The sequence below is a fragment of the Bubalus kerabau genome, chromosome 11, assembly GCF_029407905.1.
Source record: "Bubalus kerabau isolate K-KA32 ecotype Philippines breed swamp buffalo chromosome 11, PCC_UOA_SB_1v2, whole genome shotgun sequence".
Taxonomy (NCBI): domain Eukaryota; kingdom Metazoa; phylum Chordata; class Mammalia; order Artiodactyla; family Bovidae; genus Bubalus; species Bubalus kerabau.
Genome location: NC_073634.1, coordinates 71,929,206 through 71,943,733, shown reverse-complemented (window position 1 = coordinate 71,943,733; position 14,528 = coordinate 71,929,206). Strand labels below are relative to the sequence as shown.

General features: G+C 44.2%; 1 protein-coding gene across 1 annotated transcript in view; it reads right to left on the bottom strand.

Moving 5' to 3' along the window:
* CAPN13 (calpain 13) overlaps window positions 1-14,528 on the bottom strand; it is a 90,545-nt gene that overhangs the window by 51,228 nt on the left and 24,789 nt on the right. The window contains exons 2-4 of the mRNA XM_055540589.1: window positions 12,346-12,574; window positions 3,216-3,294; window positions 1,494-1,609 (exon numbers count right to left, since the gene is read on the bottom strand). Of these exons, the coding sequence (XP_055396564.1) occupies window positions 1,494-1,609; window positions 3,216-3,294; window positions 12,346-12,543 (393 nt within the window). The 5' untranslated portion in view covers window positions 12,544-12,574. The remainder of the gene's footprint in view (window positions 1-1,493; window positions 1,610-3,215; window positions 3,295-12,345; window positions 12,575-14,528) is intronic.

Here is a 14,528-nt window from a genome sequence, read left to right as displayed (position 1 = left end):
ACACTTAGCCACAAATTAGAGGAAATTAAGTAAATTTTCAGAGACTTATATAAGCAACTTTGGGGCAATGCATTTAGAACTATAGAAGAAATAGTTGATTCTTCCAGCAAAATATAAATTTCAAGAATTAACTTCAGAAGAAATAATAGGCCCAAGCAGATCAATAGCTATTGAACACATTAGAAGAGTTAAAGAATTCATATTTTAAAAGGAGATAGGTCTAGACAATTTAACAATTGTCTATTTCACTTGCAAAGAACCAATAATGATTAACAACCATTATACAAATTATTTCAGATCAAAGTAAATCTCAATGTGCTCATATTAAAAAGCCAGTATAACTCCAAAGAAAAACAACAAAAATCTGGAATCCAATTGCACATGTGATATGGATACAAAAATTCTAATAAATTTTTAGCAAATTGAATCCAACAGTGGATTAAAAGAATGGCATACCAAGAAAGTATGCCACTAAACTCAAGAGAAGGCAAAAATTTTGCTCTTGTCACCTCATTCAAAATTACATCTTCTAATTAATACAGCAAAACAAAATAACTCTATAAATATTAAGAGACAAAATTATCTTTATCTGTGGATAATATTAAATAACTAAAAAATATCCAGACATTAATAAAGAAAAAATTAGAATAAGAGAATTTGATAAGGTGGCTAGATACAACTTAATATAAAAAAAGGACTAGCATTCTCTTTCCATCAACATATAGTTAGAAAAATATCTGAGAATACATTTATCAAGAAGGGTATGGAAGGAATATCAAAACATAACTATAACATTTTATTGAAGGACATAAAACTAGTTCTGAATAAATGGAAAGATACACTGTGCTTTTGGAAAGGAATAATTACAATAATAAAAATGTGATTTTTCCAAATTAATACATAAATTTAATGCTGCTCTATTCTGCTTCATGGTGGCTTTTCTTTTTAATTAGATGCAATGATTTAAAAATTCTCACAGAAGAATAAATGTGCAAGAATCAACAAGATAAAATATTTTTGAGGGAAAGATACTGAATAATGAAGGAGAACGTGTGCCACCAGCTGTCACAAGTCACTCTGAAGCTGCTGTAATCAAAACAACAGGGTGTGGCCCAGGACAGACAGACACACAAAACCTCAATGAGGTACAGGGTCTTTGATCAGGAATTCTTTTCTTTGGCTGATTGTTTCTGCCATACTTTTTATTGGGTTGCCCAAAATGTTCATTCAGATCTTTCCATAAGATGCTATGGAAAAACCCAAATGAACATTTTGGCCAACCCAATATTTACATGAAAACATGTTAACTCTTATCTTCCCTATGTGTTGTCAGATTCTGAGTTCAGATCCTTTTGAGGCACTAACACACATTAACTAACACTTATGTGTCTCTCCCACATCTCAGGCTGCTAGACCAAGAGAACGTTCCAGACAGTTGCCTCCCTAGGCTCACAGAGAATCCCATTTAAGGAGCATCCCAGCAGCATACTTACCAGAAAATGGAAAATCCCCGCATACTGGTATGAAAAGCTTTGGTCTATGAGGATCTTCTGCAGATACTGTGGACTCTGTGTCAAGGCCCCCAGTGCTGCCAGGAACCAGCAATCTCCTGGAGGGGAGGGGGACGTAAGTCGTGAGATGCTGTTTGGACAGCATCCACCTGATGCACTACTCAGAGTTGGCGTACCTCCTTCCGAATAATGTTTTTTTTTTTTTCCTGTCTGAGAGAGGAGAACTGGGGGAAAGATTCACTGGGGTCAGTTCCAAACAAGATAGAGGTGATGCTGGTAGTTATGGAGACAGCGGTGGGGTAGGGGTGGAGTAGTGATAGGGATGGTGGTGTTGGTGCTGCTCTGATGGTGATGGTAGTGCATCAGGAGAGCCCCAGCCAAGCTGATGGGCCAACTTGCCTTCTGATTCTCGTTTGGCCCAAAGTGCCCAGAACCAAAATTACAGCAATTTTGTTGTCAGCATCAGTGGCAATGGTGCGCTCTAAAATTGGGGATAACAGATTTCTGTTTTTCTTTGCTAATACTCAGTCCCTCCTGGTGTCGGGACCTTTCCAGCCCATATCCAGGTTCTCCCCTTTTCCCCCTTGAGGGAACATGGCTTTGAGTTTCTCCTTGAAGGCCTCTGTGAGCCCTTTTGAGTAAGCTCACCCTCTTCTCCTGAGTCTTCTCTCCATCTTCACACAATGGCTTGAATGCCCTTTCAAGTCAGGCATGCTGCTGGGTGCAGAAGCCACAGGGATGCCCTGGGAGAGGTCCCTTATCCCGTCAGGAGGCTACTGGCTGGAGGGGACTTTCTCCAACACAGACAGCAAGCCAGGCAGGCTTCTATCAAATTCACCAGGTGAAGTCCAAGTGCCAGGGCATTAACTGGAAAGTGACATTCTAAGGACGTAGAGCCTGCTGTCAGAGGGGTTGTGTCTTATTCATTTATTTGGCCGCACTGGGTCTTAGTTCTGGCATGTGGGATGTAGTTCGCTGCCCAGAAATCGAACCTGGGCCCCCTGCACTGGAAACAAAGAGCCCTAGCCACTGAACCACCAGAGGAGTCCCAAGGGTTGTATCTTATTTTTCTATGTCTCTGGGCTCCATGTCCACGTGCCCACCCCAAGGAGTCTCACCCCCCACTCCTAGGGTTCGGCTCAGGGGTGTTGCATAGCCACACCTGCTACCGCCCACGGGCCTCCCTTCTCCTGCCACACTCCTCAGGTCTCAGCAACAACTCCACCCTGTGCCTGCCCAGTGGGTTGGAGGGAGTCACACAGCTCTAGATTCAAACTCAACTCTGTCATGTATTGCTTTTGTGACATGAAAGACATTATTGTGTCCCTTGGACCCCTAGCTTCTGCATATATAAAATGAGGATGTTGCAGGGTTAATGAACTATTTCATGCAAAGTATCTAGCAAAGCCTTGCAGAAGTTCAATAAACATTTACTTCTCTCTACTCAGTACTCAGACTAAACTCTGTGTATATTTTCTCCTTTTCTTTGACAGTTCCTCTCCATAAAGGGCTCTGCACACCCACTGCTAAGCTGATTTACAGGCTGAAGGTCTGAGCATGAATAGTCCAACCACAGCAACACTGAGGGTGTCGGCCTCTATGGGTCTGGGTGGGGGCACTTCTCTCCACCCACCGCTGCTCAGAGGTGGACTTTGGGCAGCCTGCCTCCATCCAGGGCCAAGAAGAAAGAGGTTGAGTTCTTACCTGCCTCTCCTTGTTGGATATCGAATCTGCTTGCACCTTCCAGGATGAAGAGAGGCTCTGACTTACCCTTCAATAAATCCTTAGAAAAGAGCAGGGGAAAGCCATGAGCATCTTTTACCCTCTGTCTCCCAGTGTGGTCCCAAGACATCACTCTCCTCGTCTTTGAGGAGTAGAGGTTACTTTGTAAAGAGGTGTTTAGGATCTGAGTTAGGAAAGTTCCCCTCATTCTTCAGGTTTTATTGCTAACAGGGAGGCAGATGTCAGAGGGGCGTATGTGTAACTGCCCAGATAGGCAGTAAATGCATGGGCAGACTGCACGTGGAGATAAGGACCAGGATCCTTACATCAAATGATCAGCCATCCTGGTCCCAACAGCAGTGTTTCGTTAAGAGTCTATAAACAGCCAAGAAAGAAAAGGATGAATTTACTAGAGGAAACTTTTACAAGCATAATCACACTTTCCTTGTGAAATGTCATCTCTGAGAAGTCAGTATAGGCATTCGGAGCTCCAGGTTCAAGTCCAGCCACATGCTGTACAGGATGCAGGCTGTGTATTACTCAGGTCTTTGCCCACTCCCTGGCTAACACCCAGACTGATTCTGGAAGACCCCAGGCAGCTTCTAGGTTTTCCTGCAACCAGGAGCCCACAGGATTTCCTCAGCATCCTCTCTGTGTCCTGGATCTCCATTGCATGGATTTGCATGATTTGGTATAATTGTTCCTGTGTCATTTCTTTTCACATTGACAAGAGAGTTCCCAGAGAAAGGGGCTGCAAAGTGGAAAAGGATTCATCTGCTCAACAGCCATGAACATGTGGAGTCCTGTATCTTAGTGAGACCTGTCAGCCCTTCGTAAACTGCCCTCCTGTTTCCTGGTGGAGCCTCCCTCCAAGGGGCAAACAAAGGTGTGTGTGCTTGCAAACAACTCAGCCAGCCCACCGCACCAGGCCTCCTCCCACCATCTTCTCTGCATACAACTGGCCCTCTCTGATGACCACGAGGGGGGCCCTCAGGCCCAAGTCCTTGCAGTGGAGGCCCTGAGCTGACCCTCTGCCCTACCGTTGGCTGCAAAGAACTCGGGGTCTCTCTTAACACCAACAGGAAGGGCAGAGCTCTCACAGGGCCCAAGAGGGAGCCACTCTCCCAGCGTCAAAGCAGCTTGGGGTGCTTCAGTGGCTCTAGTTGTCTCCTCCCTTTCTACTGGAAGAGGGAACTCAAGATCTTAGTGGAGGCTGGCTGGAGATCCTCCACTCAAGGGAGTTAAAGAAGGTGAAGGCGTTTGGGTTTTGGCTCAGGTTTCTTGACCACTGCATAAAGAACGCTGCAGCTTCTTCGTCATTTACTCCTGGTTTACCACCCTGATGGGCAGAGCAGGGGTGGGTGTGCTGAGGGTCAGAAGAGCAGAACCTGGTGTGGAATCCTGTCTGCATTGTTCCTGGGGTGACCTTGAGCAACTTCCTTTACTTTGCTGAGCCTTGGTTTCTCCATATGTAAGAAAATGGCATCAAATGAGAAAGTCATGATGTCCTGGCTGCTGTGACCAAACCCTCGTGGAGGATGAGATGCCTCATTCACAGTGATCTCCTGATGGACTTGCCAAACAGGAGTCTTCATTATTTTACAAATGAGGAAGGATGTGAAATATTAGCATAGTGTCAGACAAGGGGCCTGTTCAATAAATATTGATTCCCTGCTTCTGTAATATTTGCAAAATTAAAAAGACCACACTCATGGATAAACCTAGTGTCTCCAATGCATTCATTATTAAACAAGAGAGAATAAAAACATGATTTACACAGTCGAATTATAAAATAAAAGAAAGAAAAAAGAGCCTCACAAATATAGGTGGGAGAAAATGATAAAGAGAGCAATTGGTGAATTACAAAAGAGAAACATAGCAAGATTAGCAAATACATTGTATTGGGGGAGAAGGTTTACTTAGACCCAATCTTTGGCTAATATGGTAGAGGATCTTATTTCAAATAAAATTAGAAATCTTGTTTTAACAATATAAAAACATGATGTAAAATTCTATACTAATCGGTTTAAAACATACTGAAGATTGTTGGACAAAAATTAATATGGCCAAAAATGATCCAAGTTGGTAAATCACCTGAAAATCAATAACCTTGCTATAGTAGTTTTTAATGATTAAAGAATATCTCCCTAATATCTCTGTCAAGGCTTCTACACACAATTTTGTTGCTGAGTTCTCTCAGATTTTCAGGGAATAAACAATTCCTGTGTCGCTTGTAGTTTCAGCATTAGGAAAAAAAAAAAGAATCCTGTCATTGTTTATTTTAAGAAGCCAGTACAGCCAGGATGCCCAACCTGACACACACACACACACACACACACACACACACACACACAGATTGATTTCACTTATGGAAAAATACTGAAATAAATCCCTGGCAAGGAAATCAACAATAAATTATACAGCTAACCCACTATCATCAAGTAGGGTTTGCCACAGAAATGTAGGATGCCAGGATGGATTCCTATCAGGATATCTGATGACATCAAATGACATTTACATAGGCCAAAAGAAAAATAATTGCTCTCTTTCCAGTAAATGCCATGAAGGCATTTCATAAGTGCACAAATTTTTCTGATTTACCAGAATATTAAAATTAAAAAACTGAAATTTTTGCCAAGTAGGAACAGAAGGATACTTTAATGTTTTGAAGATTAAATGGCAATTATTTCAAACCAAAAATCAGTCATCAACATCAAGTTCATGGACAAACACTAGAAGTGTGTGCATCAAAGTTGGGCACAAAACTAGCATTTTTTGTCTCTTTTCCTGAGCTACCCGTTCCTTCCTCACCCTGGCTTAAGAAGGGTCCTGGGCAATCCCAAAAGAGCAAAGGTAGGAGGAGACAGAAATTATACCCAGAAGCATTTCAGTCTGCTGGGCCGGCTTTGAGACCAGGCCCTCAGAGAAAACAGGTCAATATGCTTGGAAGATAAAAACCCTCTGGCCCTGGGCAGGTGCCCTGGCACCACGTGGGCCAGGTGAACCATGTCTGCAAGGGAGTGTGACAGGACTGGTGATGGGCAGCCTCCACCCCGGGAGTGACTCAGAATCACCCACAAGTTTTGCAGATATGCAGGCTGCTGGATGTCGCCTTCCCACAACCTGTATTCTGTAGGTCAGTGGAGGTAGAGTTCAGGATCTGCATAGCTCCTCTGGTGATTCCGAGGCTCAGCAGGGCAAGAAGCAGGTTCAGAGAGGCTGAGTGATTTATCCTAGGTCACACAGGAGGCAGGCTGTGCATTAGACACTCCGCCCACATAGTGCCTTTGCTGTGGACCACACCAGCAGGCAGGGTCTTCAGTGTTTTCTGATTCTGTGACATGGATTGGCCCTTTGAGGCCTCTGCAACATCATCCGTACAGAAGAAAGCTGTGATGGTTCATTTTATGTGTCAATTTGACTGGCTCACAGGGTGCCTAGATATTTGGTTATACATTATTTCAAAGGAGTGCTTCCAGATGAAATTAGCATCTGAATCAGGGGACACAGTAAAGAAGATTGCCCTCCCCAACGTGGATGGGTGCCATCCAATCTATGGAGGGCCCGAACAGAACAAAAGGTAGAGAAGGGGAGAATTCACCCCTTCTCTGCCTGACTGCTGCCCAGAGACTGGGGATGACATCATCAGCCCCACTGGTTCTCAGGCCTTCCCACATGGGCTGCACTATACCATCGGATCTCCTGGGTCTCCAGTTTGCAGATAGCAGACTGTGGGACGTCTTGCCTCCGTAACTACGTGTGCCAATTCCTCATAATAGATGAAGCCACAGGCTATATCTGTGCAGTCACTATTGGTTGTGTCCTATAGAAGATCCCGACCTCTCCCCTCTCTGCCTCCCTGTTGCCCTCTGCATCCACACCCACATCCATATCTGAAGTGGTACATCAGGCACTCCCCTGCCCACATCCTTGGAGGTGTCTTTCTAATGTGGCATCACTTCCTATGTTCTGGACGGTGATTCCTGTGTTCTTTTCAAGAGCTCCTCATGCCCTGCCCCAGACAGTTGCTGCTCTGGGATGGGGAAACACCAGGCTTAGCGCGCTGGCCTTCAGACACAGCCCCTTTCAGCCAGTGGCCAGAGTTCAGGCAGGGCCAGGTGGCAGCGTCACTCCCTTTTCTATTTTTTGCTAGAGAACTTTGCTTTATTGGAATCAAAGTTCTTTGGTGCTGTGCTAATTGTCTGTTGCCTTCTGTTACCTATCATTAACCCCTTCCTTTCTGGGACAACCTATGTTGAAACCAAGGTGAGTCATATCTAGTAAATGGTCCTTTTGGAAACTCTGCTCTGGTTACTTGGAAGATGAATGTTGTCATCTGGGTAAGTGACATTCTGGGCTTGCCACAGGCCAGAATCCACAGTGGGGCTGGGTGCTGAACCCTGAACCTGTTTTGGGCCCACAGCGCTTTCTTCAGTTGTGTAATGAACATGTTTTCCACTAAAGAATGAAGACAAAGATGAAATTTCCATCTCTTACTCTGACATATTGGTGACTCTGCTGTGAGGATCTGTAATTCTTTGCTTTCCAGTATGGCAGCAACAAGCCATATTGGCTACTTACATTCAAATTAAATTAAATCCATCTCAGCAGGTAAAGAACTCGCTTGCCAGTGCAAAAGACATAAGAGACATGGGTTCAATCCCTGGATCAGGGAGATCCTCTGGAGAAGGAAATGGCAACCTACTCCAGTATTCTTGCCTGGAAAATTCCATGGACAGAGGAGCCTGGGGGTGAGTCAAAGAGTCAGGCATGACTGAACATGCATATACAGCTGATATATTGGCAACTCTGCTGTGAGGATCTGCATCTACAATTCTGTGCTTTCCAATATGGTAGCCACAAGCTATATTAGCTACTTACATTTAAATGAAATTAAATCTTCAACACCTCAGTCACACTGGCCATATTTTAGTTGCTTGATAGCAACATGTGACTAGTGGCTCCTGTATTTGCATAAAGGACATTTCTATCCTCGCAGAAAGTTCTTTTGGATGGTGCTGATCTATTGAATGAGGATAATATCATCTGGGCTTCCCTAGTAGCTCAGATGGTAAAGAATCTGCTTGTAATGCATGAGACCTGGGTTCGATACATGGGTTGGAAAGATCCCCTGGAAAAGTAAATGGCTACCCACTCCAGTATTCTTTCCTAGAAAATCCCATGGACAGAGCCTGGCTGGCTACAGTCCATGGAATTGCAAAGAGTCAGACACCACTAGCGACTAACATACACACACACAATATCATCTACCTCAGAGGCCTGTTATGGCAACTAAATGAAGTGTTGTGTGTAAGGTGCTTAGATTAATACTTAGCATAGAGACATGCTTGATAAATGGAATTTGATACTATTCATGAGATAAAATTTTTAGAAGAAAGTGACTCTACCAAATTTAGTTCGAGGAAATCTCATGTAGAGTCTCTGAGTACAGGTGTAATTCCCAGCATCGTCTTTCCTCAGGCTGGGGTTACGGGAAGCATTGAGGAGGATGAGGAGTTGGGTCCTTTCAGCGCCTTTTGCTCTGGGCACAGTCACAGGCATTTATGGAACCTGACTGCCTGCTGGTCGGGGGAAGGGAGAGTCTGGGGAGTGGGTTGCTGATTCCTTAAACCCAGAAAAGCTGAAGGAAGCAATGGGAGGAACAGTAGCAAAATGGATCAGGTTTAATTGTTAAAGAGAGAGGAGATAAGAAGAAGGAGTGAAAGTGAAGTTGCTCAGTCATGTCCGACTCTTAGCGACCCCATGGACTGCAACCTACCAGGCTCCTCCGTCCATGGGATTTTCCAGGCAAGAGTACTGGAGTGGGGTGCCATTGCCTTCTCCGAAGAAGAAGGAAGAGGTAGACAAAACGAGAGAGAGAACATAAACTACATGAGAAACAACTTTTCTTCTTCATGTAGAAAGCCAAGCCTAGTTTCATGTCCCTGACTCTTGCTCTGTTGTTGAACCTACCAAGCCTGAATGAGTACTTGAGGTAGAATGATACCCATGCTGGTTTAGTGGTTGCCTAGAGTATGATGCTTTGCCATTGTCTAGAAAACACAGAATGCAGAAATGGCCTAGGGAGCCTTGGTACCACCTCAACTGCTATATAACTGAAGTTTAGGGGATGCAGTCAGGTCGGCACTGAGCAAGCTTTAGGTTGGGAGGCACCCTTCTAATAGAGATAGACAGCAGAATGTGAGAGGAAAAGCACGCTGCACACTCCCTGCCAGCCTCCTCTGGGCTCCCCAGATGGTTTCCTCTGACCCACATTTCTCCTTAAAAGTGTCTGCTGAAATTAGCTGAAGACTGAAGCTGAGATGACTAGACAGTAAAAGCCCAAGGAATCCTAGGGGATGGCCCCTGTAGCTGCTATGCAATGCCATCCCTCTCAAATTAATCAGAGTAACAATAACTAGTGTTTAGTAAGTTCTTACAATGTGCTAGACAATGTTCTATGTATTGTCTTCATTTATTCCTTAAAATAATCTTGTTAGGCACTGGCACCATTTTTATCCTCATTCTTTTCACCTAAAAAAATGAAAAGAAGGGCAGAACATAGACAGAGATTGATTCCTGGTTACTCAGACAGTGCAGGAGATTCTACTGATGCACAAGGTATTATTAGTAGCAAACAGGAGCCTAAAATACAATATGAGGAAAAGTGCAGTATGTGGGGGGCTTCCCACAGTTGGCTCAGTGGTAAAGAATCCGCCTGCCAATGCAGGAGATGCAGTTTTGATCCCTGGGACGATCCCCCGGAGAAGGAAATGGCAATCCACTCCAGTATTCTTGCCTGGAGAATCCCATGGACAGAGGAGCCTGGTGGGCTGCATACAGTCCATGGGGTCGCAAAGAGTCAGACACGACAGCAACTGAAGATGCACGCATGTAGTATGTGAAGTCAGAAAGTTTAGTTTAAATCCTGCTCTTTCCCTAACTATGTCACATTGTGCAAGTCACATCACCTGTCTGAACCCATTCCCTCATAAAACTGGGAAGAACAAAAAACAGAGAAAGAGAAGACGTATGGAAAGCTCTGAAAAATACAAGTGTTCAATGCTGCCAGTTTCGATAAGGGATACAAAGAAATATCAACATATACATTTTAAAAGAAATGTGGGAATGAAAAATGATCCCCTGGTAGAGTTTTTGGATGGATAAGCTTTGGGGTGAGAAGAAGAATGGGAGTAAAATGTACTTGGCCTCTGGCTGCCTCTACTATGGGTTCCTGGAATGATTCTGTGTGAGTCATTTCATTTCTGTTTGCCTCAGTTTCTCCTTGACCCCAAAAGACATCACAAGTTGAGATGTTGTTGGAATTAGATAAAAAACTCAATCCTTTCTAAATAAAAATGTTATAAATTCTTCAACACTATAAATATAGTCTCACATCTATTGCTCAGTACCTTGTGAAAAAACAACATTCTAAAAGAATCTCATCTGAAAATAACAAAGGGGGGAAAAATATAATCCTTCCAAGCTTTAAATAGAGTTCTCTGCTCAGTTCTCCTTAGGAGTGAAGTCCAGAAGGGAGTCATTGTTGGGGACTTATTGCTTCTGGCTGGTAAGATGGATCCTAGAAGTTTGAAGCACCCTCATCTTAACTAAAGCGAAGTCACTCAGTCGTGTCCGACTCTTTGTGACCCCATGGACTGTAGCCCACCAGGCTCCTCAATCCACGGAATTTTCTAGGCAAGAATATTGGAGTGGGTTGCCATTTCCTTCTCTATCTTAACTAAGCAGCATCCTAAACCCCATCAGATCCCCACTCACCCTCGCCTTCCCCAAAGCTACAAATCAGTCCTGAATTAGGACAAGAGATGGTTGCTGCTGCTGCTGCTAAGTCGCTTCAGTCGTGTCCGACTCTGTGCGACCCCATAGACGGTAGCCCAGCAGGCTCCCCCATCCCTGGGATTCTCCAGGCAAGAACACTGGAGTGGGTTGCCATTTCCTTCTCCAATGCATGAAAGAGAAAAGTGAAAGTGAAGTCGCTTAGTCATGTCTGACTCTAGTGACCCCATGGACTGCAGCCTACCAGGCTCCTCTGTCCATGGGATTTTCTAGGCAAAAGTACTGGAGTAGGGTCAAGAGATGGTTACTCCAGGGTTTATGTCTTGTTCTGTCATCAGAAAACCCCTATTCTGTGTAACCTAACCTGGCTTCATTGAGTGTGTTCCACAGAGTGCTTGGCATTTCATTCCCATTCAGTAACCCTAGTGATATTATAATCATTAGCTTACTAGACATTATACTCTGTCCTCTTGTTTTAGGTTCTGCTGTCGGCTTTTGGAAGCATGAACAGGATGTTTGAGCATCAGTGCCCTCAAAGTGGCCCTTAGACAGGTCCTTTGTATCATTGAAAATGCCAGCACAAGAATGTTTAGTGGACTGAGAAATTTCCCTTGGAGCTTCATGTCCTGAAACTGAGATAGTTCTAGAAAAGCCAAGCGGGCTCACTTGGCTGCAAGGTGGAATTAGTGGTCATCTGTTGGGGTGGGGGAGTCAGGGGGTTTGAACATTGCCACAAAATATCTCTTTAATTTTATAACTGATGTCTAAAACTCTTTTATAGGTGATCAGCCTTTACAAGACTAAAAATACCAATACATGTGAGAGAGGCAAGGCAATTGTTGAAATTCATCCTATTGTACAAATGATTGACATGCTATCTTCCCTTTGAGTAAATTCTAACTAGGAAAGAAAAAAGAAAAAGACAGTGATACCTGAACAGAATAAAGAGTGATGAACACTGACAGAGGGGTTCGTTTATGGAGATGGAAGAGACCCTACAGCTACTTCTACAATCCTCATACCTTTGCTTCCCCATTTTTTATGAGGGAATCCTGAGGCACGTAACCTAGTGACATGCTGTGTTAGAACTGGGTTAAAACCCAGGGGTCCTGTTTCCTGGTATAGAGTCTTTCCATCCCACTGTGGATGCAACACTGTAGCTGAGGGGATCAGATGAATTTCAGTCTCCTTCCAGTTTGGTTTGGGCCAGCCCTGAAAACCAGGTTTCAAGCCCATCCTTTCAGTGGGAAGTACCATGAGAGACAGTCAGAGGGCCCAGGAGCTGGGCATGTCCCAGGTGGGGAGTTTCACTCACCTTTGGCCGCATCCAGCTTAGGTTGGAGAGCTTTTTTCCCTTGAGGAGCTGCAGACCTATAGAATAAGTCTCGGCAGGGAATGTCTCATCCTCAAACAGCAGCCCTCTGTTTAGGCAATGATCCCGCAAGGAGTAAAAGTCCTGCTCCTTGAATTTGATGATGGGGGTCTTGGCTGGAAACTGCTGGTTGTGTGCCATGATTCTTCTTAGAAGAGGTATCAGATCTTTCCTTTTGGGTGAGAAAAAGAGGTATTTTTAGGGATAAGCTGTCAAGTACTTTGCATCACTGGATGTGAGCCCTGGAAGGCATTCAGATGTCTGCCACCTTTACAAGTGAGACTGGAACCAGGTAAGTTCTGTCCCTGTAGACCCAGCCAGTTGGTGGGGGGCAAGCCCAGACTAGAATCCAAGAAAACTTCCTTCCAGGTCAGTTTTCAATCTGCATACCGAACAGCTTTTCAGGATGCTCTTACATGCATGAGAGACTATTTGTACATTAATGAACATTTATTGAGTACTGACCTCGTACCAGGCACTTTTCTGAATGCCGGTAATTCAAAGATAAATATGACATGATATTTATCCCCTGGAGGCTCGTTATCAAGTGGCAAAATATATTAGACATTTCAACAACTAGCTATCGTTCAACAGAAATGGTCTACTTAAAAATGTGTAAAAAGTCCTGTGGCTATAAAGAGGAGGAGCTAGGAACTGCCCAGAAATGTTTCTCCCACGAGTTCTCACCCTGCAATTGGCCTTGGGGGAAAAGAATTTTCCAGGTGGAGAACTGGTAGGTAGATTAAAAAAAAAAAAAAAAGTCCCAGGACTTTCCTGGTGGTCCAATGGCAGACTTTGTGTTCCCAATGCAGGGGGCATGGCTTTGATCCCTGAGGAGAACTAGATCCCACAATCCACAACTAAGACCCAGGACAGCAAAATAAATAAATAAATAAATTTTTTAAAAAGTCCCTCCAGTGTCCCAAGTAGCAAGTACGTGGAGGACCAGGAGTTGGATTAGAAAGGTCATGGGTGTTAGAGGGAATGGGAGGGGCTGGAGGGTCGGTGGAGTTGGGGTTGGAGATAAAGAGTGTTGCCAGACAAGGCCAGGAATGTAGGTTGGAAAGCTGGATTGTTTTTGTTTTATACCCTTCAAGCGCTGCAGGGCCATTGAAGATCCGTGTGTGGGATTACGGAACAAGTTGGAGGCTAGGTGGTGGAATGGAGAGGGTCTGAGACAGGGCGGAGGTTGGGAGGCTGCTGCATTTGTCCTTGGGAGGGTCAGTGTTATGGCAGTGGTCGTAAAGATGGTGGAGAGATAGATTCCAGAGTCATTTTATAGGTAAAATATATAGGGCTTGATATATATACCTATATATAGGTATATATATACCTATATATAGGTAGAATATGGAGATGTGGGGTAGGAAAAAGGAAAGGCAGTGTGATGAACAATCAAATAAGTTTTGAGTTTGCTTTCTGCTCTCACCACCTACATATCCAGTTCTGCAATCGTGAGTTAGTAGTCAACCCTGTGTTGTATCTCTACCTGTACGGATTGATAATACCAATCTTGGAGTGTTTATTGCTGTATTAAATGAGGTTGGACCTAACAGACTGAATAATCCTCAGTCACTTCAGTCGTGTCTGACTCTGTGCGACCCTATGGACTGTAACCCACCAGCCTCCTCTGTCCATGGGATTCTCCAGGCAAGAATACTGGAGTGGGTTGCCATGCCCTCCTCCAGAGGATCTTCCCAACCAGGGGATCAAACTCATGTCTGCCTGCATCTCCTGCATTGCAGATGGATTCTTTACCCACTGAGCCACCTGGCAACAGTAGGCAGCCAATAAATGTCAGTGTCCTAATTTCTCTAAAGAGAAGTCAAGGAAGTCTGGGTTTTCTTGTTCAGGAAGCTACAGGGATGTAACTGATGCCATTTAACAAAATATGTTTCACATCCTCCATCCGCTAGACAAGCTGGGTTGGATCTGAATTCACACTTACTAGCTGCGGGACTTGAAAAACCTATTTAGCACTTACACTTGTACTTTTCAAGCTTCTTTGATCAGAGTCTGTTAAGGTGACACAAAAGACCCCAAGGTTCACATGTCCTATCCATACCTACTTCACAGTGAAAAAGCAATCGAATGATGACAAAGAACTAGAGAGGAACATGAATGAA